General features: G+C 40.5%; 2 protein-coding genes across 3 annotated transcripts; one reads left to right on the top strand and one right to left on the bottom strand.

Annotated features, from left to right (window-relative positions):
* Window positions 1-106: 106 nt before the first annotated feature.
* On the bottom strand, window positions 107-7,221 carry pdia6 (protein disulfide isomerase family A, member 6). 2 transcript variants are annotated; one of them, XM_008397583.2, is made up of 13 exons: window positions 7,110-7,221; window positions 6,670-6,811; window positions 5,938-5,995; window positions 4,906-5,032; window positions 4,672-4,778; window positions 4,457-4,581; window positions 4,094-4,208; window positions 3,094-3,234; window positions 2,543-2,627; window positions 2,340-2,412; window positions 2,095-2,253; window positions 1,902-1,998; window positions 107-770 (listed from the first exon to the last, which is right to left on the bottom strand). In XM_008397583.2, the coding sequence occupies exons 1-13, from the start codon at window positions 7,126-7,128 to the stop codon at window positions 699-701; spliced, it is 1,320 nt and encodes a 439-aa protein (XP_008395805.1). In that variant the 5' UTR covers window positions 7,129-7,221; the 3' UTR covers window positions 107-698. The 2 variants fall into 2 exon arrangements, with proteins under 2 accessions (XP_008395805.1, XP_008395804.1); XM_008397582.1 differs by having other exon boundaries at window positions 4,457-4,584; window positions 7,110-7,220.
* A 2,399-nt stretch (window positions 7,222-9,620) lies between these two features.
* Window positions 9,621-11,461, top strand: LOC103457450 (potassium voltage-gated channel subfamily F member 1-like). The gene has a single exon (XM_008397584.2). It carries the CDS (start codon window positions 9,944-9,946, stop codon window positions 11,441-11,443), a length of 1,500 nt encoding a protein of 499 aa, XP_008395806.1. The 5' UTR covers window positions 9,621-9,943; the 3' UTR covers window positions 11,444-11,461.
* Window positions 11,462-18,370: the final 6,909 nt, after the last annotated feature.

The following is an 18,370-nucleotide window of genomic DNA, read 5'->3' as shown; positions in this document are numbered from 1 at the left end:
TTACGAAGCTCTGTATGCCTTGTATGCCTCTGTATGCATGGCTCAGTCATTTGTATTTTTTGGATATTGTGAGCATACTGTGTGTGAATAAGGAGGCAGGGACTGGTGGTTTTTATTCCTTTTTATTTTTGTAACAAAAATGTCATTTTGTTTTCACACAATTGAAATAAAGTCGTGTAAGAAAATCTACACAAGTCGTCCCACAGATTCTCCCCCCTCCCCTGTCCTGGACAGACATGACGCAAACCCACCCAGAGTCTCATTCACTGGGTTTTTTTTTTTTTTAAAGAAAATATGCCAAGTCAGGTTTAATCATCACCTTTCACAAGTTCACATCTTAAAATAGTTACTTTAAGGCAGCTGAAGAAAGGAGTCGCACTTGGAAAAAATAAACAAAAAATCAAAAAACTTGAATGAACCTCCCCCATCCTCTCTTCAGCTGACGGCAACTTTATAAATATTCAGCCTTAAACATTCAGCAGGTTTGTGAAAATTACTTCACCTCGGGGACAAACTTCCCTCCCTCTTGGGTGACAGATTAGATGGTGTGAAAAACTGCAGGTGAGTCTCATGCGCCTTTTCTGGAGTATTTCAGTAACTGGCTGGCGGGGCCTCCCATTCGTCCACAGGAAGGGGGAGGCGAGGGACGAGACGAGACCAAACCCAAATCAGTCTGGGTCCGATCCTTACGTTTGGACTCATAACTCGTCCTTGTCAAAGTCCTCGTCCAGGTCGATGTCACTGAGGTCGTATTCCTCCTCCACAGGAAGCTGAACATGACGGAGAAAAAAAAAAAGGAATGTTATGTCCAAATCTGAATTCAGCTTTATTGTAATTTAATATTTTCTTTTAAACATAACTAAAAAAAAAAAAAACTAGATGTTTAAATAAACAAAGTTCATAACAGCAAGAGCTAAATCATAAATGCACTCCATCATTGTTGAGCTACATTAGGAAAAAAAATATTAATTTAGCAACAGATTTTTTCAGTAAATAATTTCCTCCACAAAAGCCATTTAGTTTATACGTTCAGCCATAATGTTTGCTCTCATACGTACATAACACATTAAGTGTAACGATTTGGAGTTTACACATTAGTCAGACTTTAAAATTCAACATTAAGCATGTTAAATATTTAACGCAGCCAAATATTACAAAAATGTAGGCTTCAGTTCAGTCAAATTGGAGACTAAATGATATGCATCTCAAATACAGGCATTATAAGTCCATCTAGCTTATTTAGATATTAACATCAGCACGTTACTACACGATGATTCAGAGCCAATTAGTGAGGAAATGTACCAGAACAAAATAAAAACGAACACAGAGCTTTAATCTTTAATCTGAACCCACTGTGTTTCATCTCCTCAGCTGATTTTTATGCAGGCAGTAGTGCTGTGGTTCCCTTAGTATCCAAATGCCATGCTAACCAACTTAAGACCTTTTCAACCTTTGAAATCTTAACTATCTGACTATATTTTTGCAAATTGCCTCAAGATGATGTGTTGTGAATTGGAGCTATATAAATAAACTGAATTAAAGTCATCGGACATGAAAGCAGGTACTTTACTCAGCTTTGTCTGACCTACAGTTTCAAAACAAACGGTACTTAGTAGTGAACACTGCAGCGGCAGTATGGAGCCCTCTTCACTCGCAACAAAACTGAATTTTGTTTGAAACATTTGAGTTAATGATTCTGTTGACTATTTGCAGATAACACAATTAGAAGCCGATTTCAAACAGCTTCTTTTAAGACGCAATGTTAGTTTTATTCTAAATAATGTTAATAAATGAAACCCACTTTATTTTCTGTTGAGATATTAACAGAAAATCCCATCTTTATAATGTTCCTTTCAGAGCACCAGTGCCTCGCATTAGAAAACTGATGCAGCCACACTCACCTGCCCGTCTTTCCCATCCCAGGCTTCTACAGAGTTAATCTTTGGCATGACTCCGCCTCCCAGTGTGGCGGTGGAGCCTCGGCCCACGGACAGCTCCCTGAAAACATCAGCGACACCGGGTCCTCCATTTAGTCTGCCTTTTGCTGTCTCTTGCTATAGAAAACTAGAGAAGCAGGAAAAGTGCGCCCTCTACCTGAGGAACTCGTGAATGCCAGTCTCACTGAATGAGCCTCTGAGGAGAGCGAATTTCATCTTGCGTGAGTTGATGGCGGCCATGGCCGGGTAGCCGAACCCGCCGATTCCTAGAGAGGCCTCCAGCTCCAACTGAGCGCCGGCCTCGGTCCAGAGCCAACTGGAAATACAAACAACAACAAAAAAGATCAGAAAACTGTAACTCTTGATTGACACAAAGTAATATTCCGTAGCATTAATCCTCACCCCCACAGCTTCTTCTTATACTTTTCTGCCATCTTTACCATCACATCCAGATAACCATTTCTACCAGATGCACCTGTTTGGAAACAGCAGCAGAATGGAATTAGGATTTGTGTATGAAATCTGCGTTTTAGATTTTTGATTTAATTTGGAAACAAAAGTTTTAACGGGTGAAAAAAAAAAAAAAAAAAGACACATTTCAGCACCTGTGTCCAGGATGTGTGGAAGGACGGCAATTATACACAGCTGACTGTCTTCACAGGTCTTCTTCAAGACGTCTTCATTAAGGATCTGAGAGAGAAAGTTCATTTTAAACTCAAAGTATTTTCCATAAAAAAAGAACGGTTCATATAAATTTTTATTTTTTTTAAAATGCAATTTTATACATTTTCAGATCAATATTTATCAAATAAAATTTGCTAAATTTTATTTGATAAATAAAATTTATTTAAAATTTATAAATGAGGCCAGAAATATTGACAAACTGCTGGATGCTTAGATCAACTGATTTATAAAACAAAAAACGGAAAAAAAAAAAAGTAAATCCTTTTAATACGTCTTAAAACCTTAATTTTTTTTTAACAATCCAAACCAATATTTTTTCATTCCAATGCTTCTTGAGGATGGAATGAACACTGATTAAAGCTTCCATTTCAGTCATAGCTTTAGCTTTAATTGCACAACACTTGAAGCAGTCAAACTTGTTGCCACAGTAACCGACTAAGGTGATTTGTACGTGGCGGATGATCACACTGACCTCCACCAGCTCAGGAGCAGGGGCGTGGTCAGAGAACAGATCCACGGCCTTCTCGATGATGTCCCCTCGGGTTCGGCCTCCTTGGTAGTCCTCGGGCTCCTCCCCTTTACGGAAAATTTTGATTGTGGGAAATCCGCGGATCTAAAAAAAACAAACAAACAAAAACATTCCTGTAATAACCAGTTTCAGCTGCCTGATGTGGGAAACATAAAAACAAAAAGGCAAGGCATTGTTTATGCTTTATGCTTAAAAATATAACCATAACATCCACGGTGGGGGATTTCAGGAAGACGTTTAAGCCACCAAATACAAAAGACTAAATCCTAAAAATGCATGAACTATTTGGTTAAATATCTTAGCAGTTTTTTCCTTTCCTTTTTAGAAATATTTAAAAACCAACAAACTAGCAAAATGTATTCATCTCTTTTAGAGAACACGGCAGACATTTTCCTGAGATTTCTCTCTCTAGTACTCCATTACTCTATATGTTTCAGCCACTAAAGATAAACATCCAGTGAATGCTTAACACCAGATATTGCATCAAAGCATTCCATTACGTTTGTGATATTTCACACACCAAGTTTCCAATGATGCATTTAAAACATTTTGCAGCTCTAAATCATCAAAACATTTGATCATTTAGGCAGTTGATCACTGAACAGCCAAGACTTTGAGTTTAGATGCTGAAATATTTAAAGCAGAACACCACAGTCTCCCCTCTGCTCTTCCTTATAGATGTGAAACTCAAGCAATCCCTCATTAAGCAGCTTTATAAAGATACTTATCCTCAGCATCCAACATTGGAGAAAAGATGCAAACCAAGTAACTGTTCTCTCACACTAACGTTTTGTTTTGCCAAGCAGACCAAAGCTCTGTGTATGTAAAGCTAAAGCCACTGGAAATGAGAAGCACTGGTAGAGAATACACAGCCCAGTTTTGCAGATATCAGGGTTGTTTTGCATTTGGAGAAATGATGACACGGCGTTGAGTTTTTACTCACCCCATAGCGGCTGGACACAACCTGGTGTACGGTAGCGTCCACAGCCCCGAGGCGAACTTTGCCCTTGGTCTGCTCCTTAACAGCTGTGGCTGCAGCTGCCCACTCCGGCTCCAGGCTGTGGAGGAGGACACAGTGACCGTTAGAAAAATAAATAAATAAAAAATTCACCTCAAATCAAATTTTTGTGCAAGGCTCATGGTTTCTAGTTGTGGAGTTGACACATTTCACAACTTCTTGAAAAATGTTAACTAAAACTGCGTGCTTTACTCTAGTGGCAGAACAAATCGGAGTGATTTAAGGTCTGCATATTGCTTAGTAGGAGGGTTTATCTTGTTTGATGAGACGAGAGCGTTAGCTACTTACTTCTTGCAGTGTCCACACCAGGGGGCAAAAAACTCCACCAGCCACACGTCGTCGCCGTTCAGGACGGTCTCATCAAAGTTGTCGTCGGTGAGCTCCACCACGTCCTTCTTGCTGCCACCGCTGCTCTGCTGGAAAGTAAAAGGAAAAACCCTTTCATTTCCATCACTTCCATTAAGAGAGCAAACGGTTCAACGGGTTCCCAGTGGTTAACTTACCTGCTTGCTGTAGCTGGAGCCACCAGACCTTCCGCTCAGCCTCTCTTTGACGAGCGTTCTCAAAGCGTTCATTGCTCCATCGACGATCGCCTGACTACTGCGTCCCCCTAGTGGCATCAAAGATTTAGTCATTGCATTATACGTCTTTAAACGTGTGGTTATCAAATCAGTCACAAATCATTTTATGATAGCATCAAATAAATAAATAAAAAAAAACGCACTTCTAATACTCACCTTGGTATTCCTCTGGTTTATTTTTATTTGCTCCAAAGACCTTGATGGTGGGGAACCCTCTGACGCCATATTGGCCTCCCAATGACTTGTGCTGGTCAGCATCCACTGCCCCAACCTTCACAATACCCTGAAAGATTGATATAGACACATTGGCTCTGTTTAGTATAATTAGACTACATTTAGTCTAATTAAAAGCATCACATTTCATGTGAATCTACATGGAGCATTTTTGTTAAAGAAAGAAAGAAGTATTGACATAGAGCAGCACTTAAGAATGAGTCGCAAGCCATAATTTTAGCTACATCTTTAGCATCCGTTTTGTAGTTATATTACCATAGTAGAGTACATTGTTTCAACTGGAGTAAGTCGAGTTTTACATTATGTTTTTGCTCCCTAGTGAAACCGTTTGTCAGAAGATGTGTATAACTTATTTATACCTCAAAATATAACCACCAGAAAACTTATCTGGAGCTTAGTCAATTCACCATTGCTAGAGATGTGCCGATCAGGTTTTTCCCTGCCGATTCCGATCACCCATGAGGGCCGATCACCGATCACATAATTATTATCTTTTTAATCATAAGCACTACCGGTTACATTATGTGGAAAAAGGAACCATGAATTCACCTTAATTTAGACAAAAACTTGTTTTTAATAACTTTTTTCCAAGAAAAAAACAAAACAGGCATTGTGCAAATTGTACTGCTATCAAAAACGCGGAACTTTACTTTAGCATAACTTTACTTTTGCCACATAATGACTTAATTGCTATTAACTTTTTGTTTTTGAAGAAGGTTTCTGCTGCCGAGCCGTGATGAGGAGCGTTGTGGTATTAGAACGAAACATTTTGTGAATCTGTTATTCTGCTTCAACAAAAATGCAGGTTTGGGAATTTTGAAACTTCAGATAAAAATAAAATCACCCAGCCCCTTCTTTTTCCTTAACACATATCAATATAACACTACTTTTCTAGTCTGATCAAAATAAATGCAGAAGGAAGAAAAATGAGGGGTGATGGCTCTGCTTGATTACCTTGAGGGCTGTTGCTGCTTTCTTCCACTCTGGAGCCAGATTTTGACAGTGACCACACCTATGAGAGAAAATGGAAGAGAAAAAAAAGCAACAACAAATGATTGACCAAATTATCATATTTTTCTGCAATTAGAGACGCACAAACTGCATCAAAAAAAAGAGACCGGAATCAGACAAAGATTTTTGGGTGAGCTCTAACAGCAGATACTGAATATCTGCTTATTCTTTTCATATTCAATAAATTCAACAAAACTAAACATTTTCCCCTCTGTATTTGTTACAGTCAGACAAGCAAAATGAATAAAAAAAATTCCTTGAATTGCTCCAAGACTCATACATCAAAACACTGTAAAATCGGAATCTTCCTCAGCTTTTGTCTTTAATTGAGGGTCATAATTGGCACAATTTCTAAGATTGTGCTGCTCTAAAATGTTCAATGCCAACAAAGGACAGAAATCAACTCAACAGTTATACTGTATTGTTCTTTCAGATGAAAACGCAACTTGTTCACCTCATCATTTTGTGAGGGTTGTGCTCCTTACAGCTAAAAAGTAGAAAACAAATTTTGCATACAAGCCTTGCTTCGTTTTTTTGATTCATATGTAAATGTGTAAAAGGGAAGGAAATGCCTCAAACAGGCGACTGTCACTCAACCACAAATCATTTCTTATAAAACTATTACTCCTGCATCATTACTGTGATCAGTGAATGCGTACATCTGTATGAACTCACCAGGGAGCATAGAACTCCACCAGCCACAGACTGTCACTCTGGATCACCTCCCTGTTGAAGTTGGACGGTGTGAGCTCAATCACATCATCACTGGAGGAATACATGGCTTGGACCGACAGGACCAGCGAGCAGCCCAGCATTCCTAAAACACAAGGTAAACAACCAGAAGGTTTATCTCAGCGACTAGTTATGTCAAATCAAATCAAATAAAACACCAACTACAGAAGGTTGCTAGAGGACAGCAGAGGACTGTTCATGCAGAGCTACAGATGTGATTTTGAATCATTACATAAAATATAAAAGGCCTACTCCTGCACCGAAACTTAGCCCTGCAAGCTAACAATAATAGCTAAAACGGGCTAAAATACTTAAAACATTAGCTCCTCCTCGTTACTAATGTAGCGTAATGATATTATAACATTCTCTAACTTATAACTCACCGAATAAAAGCGGACTCATGGTTTTAACTTCTCTCTGCTCGTCTCCTCGATTGAAACAACACACAGACTGCCGCCGCTGCTCAACCTCTCACAAAAGTCTATTGCAGAGAGGGGGGGGCGAAAAAGCTCACCGTGGCCCACGCTGATTGGTGCGTTTTCAGAGACGTTGAGATTAGACCAATCAGCGTGCGCCGTGTAGTTTTCAAGAGAGACTCATGAAGGAAAGGAGGAGGATGGAAGCAGTATACTTTCGCTGCACCAGGATGTGTTAGATATGACTAGGCTGACTCATTCTTAAAATTTAATGACAGCAGGGAACTTTTCCCAATTTTTTACACATCAAACCCCAAAACTTTAGTGTATTTTGTTTTGATTTTAAATGACAGATTAACGTAGAGCATAAATTTGAAGTTGGGATAAAAATGACAGCAAATAATGTTCTGAATTAAGCGTCCATGTTTTAAGAGTATACTGTGTGTACATTTTAATTTGAACTCAAACATTTTAACTTGATAACACAAAATAAAATCACGTGAAACCAATTCAAATGTAGTTACCAAATAGAATACATTTATGATCATCTAATGAATGAACACGCTTGTTCATTGATCATTTGTGAACAAACAGCATCATGAGGATGAAAGCAGGCAGGGAACACAGCAAGTATAAAGTTTCCAGCTCTAATTGCATCAAAAGGTGTTCAGCAAGGTGTGAAATGTTCAGATTATCTCTAAAAATGTGTGAAAGCGGTCCATCTTCTTGCACTTTACAATTAAGCACTGCTTTTCTTCATCACATAAACAATAACATACTTTGTTTACTTACTTTAAGGAGAAATTAGTGACACATTGTTTTCAAGTTACACGGGACAAATTTAAGTTAATAGATGCTTCTTTATTGTAATAACCTTTCTTTAAAAAAAACAATACAATCTTTATTAAATTAAAAATAACTATCCAAAATAATATTCTCAACTACATTTATTCCACATTACCAAACAGAAAAATAATTGAGAACACAGCATTTAATTTAAGGTGAAACATATCCATCCATAAATTCTTCAGTTTTTTTTTCTGAACTTTTAACATGTTTAGCTCTTGAAACCCACAACTTTAACGCACACATGTAATTTCTCTTTACAAGGCAATTTAAAAACAATAAATGTTAAGCAAACTAAAAAGGGGAAAAATACTCCACGAAAGCACAAAAAAGCACACTATTAAGTGATAAGTAAAACAGATCAGATTGATTAGTTGTGATTAGTGCAACAAAAGACGAGCTGCATTGGAACGACGTGACCCCTAGATGGAGACAAAGTCCAATACTCACTGTACACAAGTCTTAATAAAAGGTGTTCATTTGTAAAATATAAAGTTTGATAAATAAATCAATATTTGTCACTATTTTTATAACCATTGTAATACGTTCTTTTGTCAGACACAGTCACAAATGTGCTGTTCTTCGTAGCATGTGTATGCGTGTCTATGTGTTATTTGTGTTTGTTATTCGTGTTATTTGTCTGAAATTCATCCATTCATTCACGTCCTTCTTATGAGCTTTCCATTAATTTATCAGATCAGCTGTCAGTTCATCATTATCGTGTTAAAGGCCAAATGACTCACTGGTCTGCGTTACTGTTAAAAAAAAAAAAAAATCCCTACTGTAAAAGCTCTTCATCTTCATAATGCTGTTAAAACTGTTGCTGAGAAGCTTTCAGTTAGTTTAAGTTTCATGATGATGAATCCAGTATGGATGACAGGACGGCCACATTTTGGTCTGATAGAGAAAGTCTCGTGGATATTTCATCTCAACAGGTTATAGCTCTCGTGTTGCGATGGAAAGCTGCAATTCTCATCTGTAATTTCGTCAAGCTAACACCTCACAATGCTTCCCACGAAGCGCGGAAAATTGCGATCCGCAGCGCCTGGCTGCACTGCGCCGCGTCCAGACAGTAAACAGCAAAACACGCAGCAATCATGTCACAACCGGAAGTTGAGAAATCAGCTTTAGAAATAAATGTGGGTGGGTGGGACATATCGACTTCTGAATCGACTTCAATAGTTTATAATTTCAATGTTAAAAGTGATGAGGTTGAGAAAAACAGAAGTCCAAATTTTGATATAGAAAGTAAGTATTTTGGCTTTAAAGTTTGGTTTATGACTTTGAATTTCACAAGTAGAGCCAGCATGCCTAGGTGGGCCCCATGTGGGGAAAAGGAGGGCGGACCAGATGGGTCCCATATGGGTTTGTCCGAGGGTTCCTCGATGGCCCCACATTGGTTTGCCCATGTAGGCCACAGCCAACGTGGGCCCTATATGGTGGTGGGCCCACATGGGTTTGTCCATTTAGGGCCCATGTAGGGCCCATGTAGGCCCTACATGGGCAAACCCATGTGGGGCCATCGTGGAACCCGCGGACAAACCCATATGGGACCCATATGTCAGTCCTCCTTTCCCCCACATGGGGCCCACCTAGGCATGCTGGCAGGGAGAGAACCCTTATCGTTTGAGTGTTTTATTTTTGAAATCTCGGCCGGAAGTTTGGATTTCAATCGCTCTGAATTCACAACAGGCGCACTTCAATGCCAACTTTTGCAGCGCGCACAGGCGCACTGTTCACTGCCAAACAAGGCTGCATGGAACTGACAGGACTTCATGCTGCAGTCAGGTCGAAGAAAACAGATTTTATCTTTCATAACTAATGTATATATATATACATACATATATATTTAATTTAGAGGAATCTAGCGGCCACATAAAGCGCGCCAGGGCGCCTGGTGGTGACATTTCTGTGAAGATCTCATTCAGTTTTGAAGCGGAGCAATCTTCGGAATAATGTGGGGAATCCAGAGAAGTCGGTACGCGGACTGTAACGGCTCCGAAGCGAGTGAAGAGGCGGAGATCGTGGTGAACATCGGCGGAGTGAAACAGGTGTTGTATGGCGACGTGTTGAATCGGTTCCCGGAGACTCGGCTGGCAGAGCTGGTGGACTGTTCTCTGAAGTCTCCCGAAGAGATATCCTCCTTGTGTGACGATTATGACCCAGACACCGGGGAATTTTATTTTGACAGGGACCCTGAGGCATTCAAGTGTATAGTGGAGCTGTATTATTACGGAGAGGTACACATGAAAAGGGGCATCTGCCCGATTTGTTTCATGAAGGAGATGGACTTCTGGAAAATCGGCGCAGATTTTCTGGATGAATGCTGCAAAAGCCACCTTAAAGAGGTTCAGGAGGAACTTGCAGAGATCGCAGAGAGAGTGAGAACTATCTTGGTGGACAGAGAGGGAGACCCGTCGGCAGGAGGCTGCCAGCGCTTCCAGGCGTCCCTCTGGAGGCTGATGGAGAAGCCGGAGTCCTCAGTGCCTGCGCACGTCATTGCCATACTTTCTTTCATCTTCATCCTCGTCTCCTCCGTGGTGATGTGCGTCGGGACAATCCCGGAGCTTCAGGTGGAGGACTCCGAAGGCAACCTCACTGAGCACCCGACTCTGGAGGTCATCGAGACGGTGTGCATCGGTTGGTTCACCATCGAATACCTCCTGCGTCTGATCTCCTCTCCAAACAAGATCAAATTCGTCCTGTCCTTCATGAACATCATCGACTTCATGGCGATCATGCCCTTCTTCGTGGTGCTGATTCTGACCTCCTTCGGCGCCGGAGTGATGGAGCTGGCCAACGTGCAGCAGGCGGTGCAGGCTCTGCGCATAATGCGCATCGCGCGCATCTTCAAGCTGGCGCGCCATTCATCCGGTCTCCAGACGCTCACATCTGCGCTGAAGAGCAGCCTGAAAGAGCTGGGTCTGCTCCTCATGTACATGGGGGTGGGGGTGTTCCTCTTCTCAGCGCTGGGCTACACCATGGAGCAGAACCACCCGGACACGCTGTTTACCAGCATCCCGCAGTCGTTCTGGTGGGCTGTGATCACCATGACCACTGTGGGCTACGGGGACGTGTACCCTAAGACCACTTTAGGCCGGTGTAACGCGGCCATCAGCTTTCTGTGCGGGGTCATCGCCATAGCGCTGCCCATACACCCCATCATTAACAACTTTGTGCTGTTTTACAACAAGCAACAGGTGCTGGAGACCGCAGCCAAGCATGAGATTGAACTGATGGCGCTGCGCTCCACTGAAGGCGAACTGAGGGCTGCAACCGAGCACCATGAACATGTTTGCGGTACCCGGGTTTGGGACTCCTCCATGAGCTCCTGTCACAGCGATACGTTCCTACCTCTGCTGAAGGACACCAGGGGAGGGCCGAGTATGCAGACCCCCAGCATGGAGACTAGCTTTGAGAGCACAGCAGAGGCCTCAGAATATTTCATCTCATGAATTTGGCAAAAAAAAAAACTGTCTTATCTGATAAGAAAAAGGCATCCACAAGATGATCTAATAGCTATTTTTTTCTAAGTGCTATATATGTAAGGGAGAATGGTTAAGGATTTTAAAATATCCTCGCTCTCAAAATAAGGTTATACAGAAAAATGCTTTAGCTTTGGAGTTAATAAACTCACAGTGAACCCAGATTTGCACATGGCCTCAATTTGAACAGCCATATAGGCATCTTACTTCTGCCAACATTTACATATGCTGCCCAAATAGTTAGAAAATTACCTGATAAAGGGGGTCCCAGTAAGTATGCAGGTCACATTAGGCTCAATGACTACATTATTTGCCACTGAGGGGTTCTGGCCGTTTTTTCTGTCCAGGCAGCAAAAATTTCCATATGGGACCAAACGTGTAGGGAAAAGTAATATTTACAAGGCCTTTTCAAAGTAAATCTGTTTTTGCTGTGTGGTATTGTTACATTTGTTTTCATGTTGGTATGTTATGAAAGTAAACATTTACACATTGGACTCATTATGCATGTATGCATAAGGGTATAGGAAATTGGTTGAAAATATTCCCCACATGTGTTTTGCTGCAGCTTGAATAATTGCCCCATGTTATTTGCCTGTACTTTGCCTATTGCAGGGAATCCATGTTTCCTGAAAGGTTTTCCCTATGCCAGCATCTTATGCCAGCTACCGTTTACATATGTGGCCCAAAAGGGTTGGAAATATTGAAGCTTTTGCTCAGTTCCAGTTGATTCACTGTGAAAAGAAAATGTAACTGTATTTGTACTTTCCCTTTTTCAGTAAGTCCCTATTTAAAGGTTTTTCGTTGAAAAGCCGCTTTATGCATCTTATCAAAGTTAACATTTACACATAATGCAAGTAAGACATGAGATTTAAAATGGACCTCAGCTGTGCTAAATGCCCCCATGTTATTTGCCTATATGTCAGTCCTTTGATAGATAGCAGTGGGTTTATGTTTGTTTAGCTGTTCTGTTCCAGCAGTCAGTTTTTCTCTTTTAGTCATGTCATGAGTGCCAATATTTAAGAAATGGGGGCCATTTTGATAGGACAAGGGTTGAAAATAGGCCCTACATGGGAATGTATGCAGGTTATATGTTGTATGTTTGCACTTATTTGATACAACTCAAATCCGGGTACAAAAATTACCCATATTCATCCACTTCATCTATTTTGAATGTATTTTCTTAATGCCCAAGTGAGACCCCACAAGGACAATTTTAGGATCTCCTTCTGGTTTTGCTGAAATGAGGTTCGTCTAGTAAACCCAAGTTGGACCCATACATGAAGCACATTGTGAGCTCACACCCACCTACTACAGTAGCCATCAAGTCTGAGCAGAATCCACAAACACATACTGGCTGTGATTTAGCACTCCCATACAACTAAATTTCACTTACACTGTAGATTGGTCTGTAGCTTTTTTTTCATGTGCGGCAGCTTGTTTAAGGAGAAAATAAAAAAAAAGTCAAATACATTCATGATAGCTGTATAAGCATAACAAAAAAAAATCAGATTGTACTGTGAGCTTGTGATTTAATTTTGTACATTTTCACTGGAGTTGCTGGAAGCATGGATCCGGAGATGCAAACCCTCAAGGACTCTTAAATGTTGTTTATCACCCGTGATTTACATCAGCGTGATTATTGTTTCTGTGTCAGTGTAGGGTGAAATCAGATGAAAAACGCACAAGAGTTTTTGCAGCAGCTGCGTCATTTACCTGACTTTTTGTTAAGCAGGTTTTAGGGGCTTCGAATGTTCCTCTTCCTCCAGGGTTCGTTCCATGTTGCCGTCTTTCTGCTGATGAAAGAAGCAAAAATCGGGAGGTGGAGATATCCCAAACCACATGACTGTGCTCCAACAAAATCATCAGTAAAAAGAAACATGAAAAAAAAATGAGGAGCTGTGTGGAATATGTATTTTATTGTGATTAAAGTTGAATGCAGCATTTTTACGCTTCATGCCCCAGATTTCGAAATTATCCTGACAGGTGCCATTTTTAAAAGGAAATATTTCACAGTTTTGAAATGCCTCAACTCCTACACTGACAAGTCTGAATGATGTTGACTTTGCCACACAAATAGAACAGTCAGTTAACAGTTAGCTGGCACAGCAGGGATACTGCAATGCCCGACATGTCACTGCATGATTCAAGCAAAGACTGTACATCTTTGCAGAGTTTTCTTTTGTGACATTAGGGTCATTAAATCATTAAATGAACAATCTTTCCACAGGAAGCATGAGCAGAAAGAAGAAGAAGAGAAAAAAAGCAATCGATGAGGACTTAAGAGGCCTGATTGTAGGTAGACTGATGAGTTGATTTTTTTTTTAAAGCAGCTGAATTTGGAGTAAGTTCATGAATATGTGCTGGTAAACTATTTTCTTTTTTACATTAAGAACATTTTATTCAGTGGTTGCCCAGTGAATTACTAGTCAGTATGTCAAAACAGGAAACATTGGTTAGTTTCAGTGACTATTTGACTGGTGAATCACAAAAAAAAAAAGATTCCTATAAACAAAGAAATATATGCACATAGTTGAAGCTATATGAAATCTTATCAAGAATTGATACACTGACATGATCAATATGTGTGCACAAAAATGGCACAATAACACTGCTTAACATTTTTAGTGGGATTGCCATCAATTTTCTTAAAGAAAATGCAAATAAAAATGTTTTTTTTGTTGTTTTTTTTAAAACAATTGTTAATTCAAGAAAGATTAGACATTAGTGCATCTTTCAATGTCATAATGTATCGTGTTTTTTGGACTACAAGCCGCTACTTTTTTCCCCACACTTTGAATCATGCAGCTTATAACCCGGTGCGGTTTTCTGTGAATTTTTCTTCAACCGCCAGGGGAATCTTTAGCAGGAAGTGACTCATGGGAAGTTAAAATTGGAAATCAAAGTAGAAAGTTCATCTAGAACAGGGGTGCCCAAAGTTGGTCCTCGAGGGCCGGCATCCTGCATGGTTTAGTTCTCTCCCTGGTGGTAGTAACAACTTGTTCAGTATGTCAATGTTCTTCATAGGCCTCTAATGAGCCATCATTTAAGCCAGGTGTGTTAAACCAGGGAGAGAACTAAAACATGCAGGATGCCGGCCCTCGAGGACCGACTTTGGGCACCCCTGATCTAGAACAAGCATTTGCTAGCAGTAGGCACGACGGAGAAATGTTTTCAAACTCATATCCCCTCATCATGGAAACAACACGAAGAAGTTCATATGATGCCGCTTTTAAGTTGAAGGCTATCAATGTGGAAGTACAGATCGATAGCCGTTCACGTAAGGTCGGCGTGAACGAATCCATCCTTAATAAATCTGCTGCTGGATTTATTAAGGACGCAGCCCTCTGCTGTGGCTTATAGCCCAATGCGGCTTATATATGTACGTTTCTGTAAAAATATACAAAAATAATGTATATATGTCTGTGTGTTATCTATCTATCTATCTATCTATCTATCTATCTATCTATCTATCTATCTATCTATCTATCTATCTATCTATCTATCTATCTATCTATCTATCTATNATCTATCTATCTATCTATCTATCTATCTATCTATCTATCTATCTATCTATCTATCTATCTATCTATCTATCTATCTATCTATCTATCTATCTATCCATCCATCCATCCATCCATCCATCCATCCATCCATCCATCCATCCATCCATCCATCCATCGCTGATCTTAGCTTTCTTGACTTTATTTTATCCGTGGTCTAATGCATTCAGTTGCATAATTATTTCTTGACAAGAATTACATTAAAATAACTTTAGCTTCTTCGAGAAAAATCACTGCCTTAAATGTAGCATCACTGGCACATACATGACAACGTGAAACCCCCCCCAAGCCTCCAACTAAAGTAGATAACATATTTAAGATCAATTTATTATTATTTAGAGCATAAGATGCAGGACACTGCTGCTCTCCCAGTGACGAGGTTTGTGAATATGTCACTTCTACAACATGTCAGTTTGGAAAAGAGAAACTTCTCCACCACCTCCTCCTCGGTGATGTTCTCAACTGAGCTCTAAGTCTTCCGTTCTGCAGCCTGAAAGCGAGAACATGAAGGTGGCCAGGAGGGAAGGGGACTGTTCAGACTGTCCACCCACTCACATCTTTTACTCCACAGCTATCTCCTCTGGCCAGCAGCAGATTCACACATGTCAAAGCCAGAGAAGAGGGCCTTTGTTGGCGCTGACAGGTGAAGGGAGGAATGTGAAAAGCATCCATTGTGTAACGGCACAATGCTCCCCTCACAGCAGATGCACATGCAAACACACACACACGTGTACCGTCAAGTTCAAATTTAGATCCACAATCGCATGTGTGTCCAAACATCATTCCTCTCCTGTCCGCCGCCTACCCACATCGGCAGACAAATGATTGCACTCACCCAAATCCAGCCCTGTTTCGTCTTTACACTTGCTGTCACGTGTGATGTGCTCTGCAGTGACCTGCCGTGATCTGCCAGCTATTCACAAGTTTGAACACCTACATGTTGCTCATTTGTTGCATTCTGTGGGTGTTTGAGACAAGCAACAACAGATAAAAATGCTCATTATCCCCTCACCAAAAAACAGATATATTAACTTAACCAACCAACTGCTTTCCTCTTAGAAACAGTTGATTTAAAATGAAGCTTGTCTAAACTAAAATCTAGAAGAGACTCCAATAATTTTTTTAGCATCTCTGTTGGCATTAATGGAGTCTATATGGTCCCTTTTCTGAATTACTTTATTATATTCTGACCTTTAATGTGATACTTTTCCTCACAATGGGTAAAACTGCCATGCCAGTAAATAATTGTTTTTAATAAAGTCACTTGTGCCATAATTATTCCCACTTTGGCTGTTATTACTTCTTGCAACCCTGTACCTGCCATGACACCACTTCTTTGTCCCCTATTGAACTTCACAAGGTTGGAGAATACATTAAAAATGTCTCAGTGTTTCAAATAGCAAACGATGCCATGTGATTATAATGTTCCCAAGGCCCACAGTTGCACAGTTTTCCTCTACCATGCTTAACATTGGCCGAGGAGCTTGTCCACAAATTTATTGCTTGATTCACGTAAAACAAAACTATGTGCTTGTTGCCATAAAGCTCAGCCTTGGTCTCATCTGACTTTAATTGTCAGCTGTCTTGGCAAAAATATCTAAAAGTGAAAGAAAACATCTAGTTGTGAGCTTGATCCAATGATGATGTCCATCAGAGTGAGAGACCCACAGCCAAAGACAGCCTGAGACAAATATGTTCCCTAAAATGACCTTACAGCGGTAATTTCTGGGAAAATCGTTCAGGACTGCTGCTGCGGAAGTGTAGATTCTTGTGCTCTCTTGGCCAGCCACAGGAGCTCCCACTGCTGTCTGCCTCCTTCCTCTTTCCCTGTTTTCAGCATCCGACTCTAATAATAAGCACGTCAACACTTGTAACCTGCTGTCAGATTAATCGAAGGACTGATATGTCTGTTAGATCTGTCAGATAACATTCTGCTGAGGCAACAAGTCATACTGATTGACATCTTCTGTTGTGGAGTGTCACGAAAGTTGCTGTCATATCGAGCTCACACAGTGAGACGTTCAAGTGCTGTATGAATTATTAGAATCGTACAAGAGTGTGCGCGAGGCTTAAAGGTTTCAGTTTTACACCGACAATGAGCTAAAGAATGGGTGAAAAACAGGAACATCTGGAAAAGACTGACTGAAATAAGGTGGTTTATACTGAAGGGAGGAAAATACTGGAAAGCCAAACAGGCTTAGCGAATAACAATAGATTGTGGCAGCATGAAGCTGGAGTGAACAAAGGCTTTGGAAATTACATCAACTGACTATGCAGGAAATGGGGAAACTAACTAAACACAAGTAAGTGCCATAAAAACAAAGTTAAATATAAAACACATGACTCCAAACATAATAATCAGAACATTGAACTGAGAGTTTTCACTATGTTTTCCACCTTTCTCTAACAGTTAACAATGAGGTAAAGGTCATTTTATCTATAAAGTACATTTTCAGCAACAGTTCAGAGTGCTTATGAGTAACATAAAAATGTTGCACAAGTCCAAAAAGAGATGAGCTGCATATACTTTTCAAGGTTTTGTGATAAAAAAATAAAATCATAAGCAATAATTTCTCAATGTGAGTTGAGTAAGCGAATAAGTTTGCTCAACTTAAAGGTTTACATCATTTTTTTCAGCGTGAAATTATACACGTGGTCCTAAAAAGGCAGTTTAAGAAGCAAACAATAACACAAGGACTGTTATATAACACGATATAACAATTATATTACTATTATTGTTATATCTTGCAATAAGTCCAGCAAAAATACACAGAATTATTCCGATCCCCCGGATTTTTCATAGCTCACAATGGGTTCCTGACTCCCTGCTTTAAACGTCTATTTTAGTTTTTACTGTCACAGTGTTTACATTAGCCCGCCTCAGATTTTCATCAACAGCTGCATGCAGAGAAGGCCGATAGCAGACCTCTGCAGAGCATGCATGTCATGTTTGCTCGGTGCGACGCCGCCGTGGGAACAATCCCGCGTTACCGCCTCGCGTCAAGCCCGTATGATTCTGCACACAAACACCCAGACCGAACCTTTTGTACGCTTTCAGAGCAGATTTACTGTGCGCTCCCAGGAGAGCTGGTGTTGGTCGGCTTTCAGGAAATCAGTGCGATTCCTGAAATGTCACGTTATGTCCAGTCGAGCCTCGGGGCTGATTGTTGAGTGTTGACGTGGCCGGCTTTGAGTGTCACCCAACAGTTTCGATGACAGCGCGGAAGCACAGACTTGTCTCCCTCTTCCCTTCTCCCTCGACCTTTTAGTAGGGGGAGATTGTCAACACCTGTTCCCCTTCTAAAAATAGGGAAACCCCTGTGCACAAATGAACCGA

Source organism: Poecilia reticulata, linkage group LG21 (assembly GCF_000633615.1).
Source record: "Poecilia reticulata strain Guanapo linkage group LG21, Guppy_female_1.0+MT, whole genome shotgun sequence".
Lineage (NCBI taxonomy): Eukaryota > Metazoa > Chordata > Actinopteri > Cyprinodontiformes > Poeciliidae > Poecilia > Poecilia reticulata.
This window is presented reverse-complemented; position numbering and strand designations above follow the sequence as displayed.

Coding starts and splice junctions, on each gene's coding strand:
- pdia6 (XM_008397582.1), bottom strand. Junction 5,033..5,937: donor AAGCAGCAACAGCCCTCAAG/GTAATCAAGCAG, acceptor TCAATCTTTCAG/GGTATTGTGAAGGTTGGGGC. Junction 2,413..2,542: donor TCCACACATCCTGGACACAG/GTGCTGAAATGT, acceptor GTTTCCAAACAG/GTGCATCTGGTAGAAATGGT.
- LOC103457450 (XM_008397584.2), top strand. CDS start 9,944: ATGTGGGGAATCCAGAGAAGTCGGTACGCGGACTGTAACGGCTCCGAA.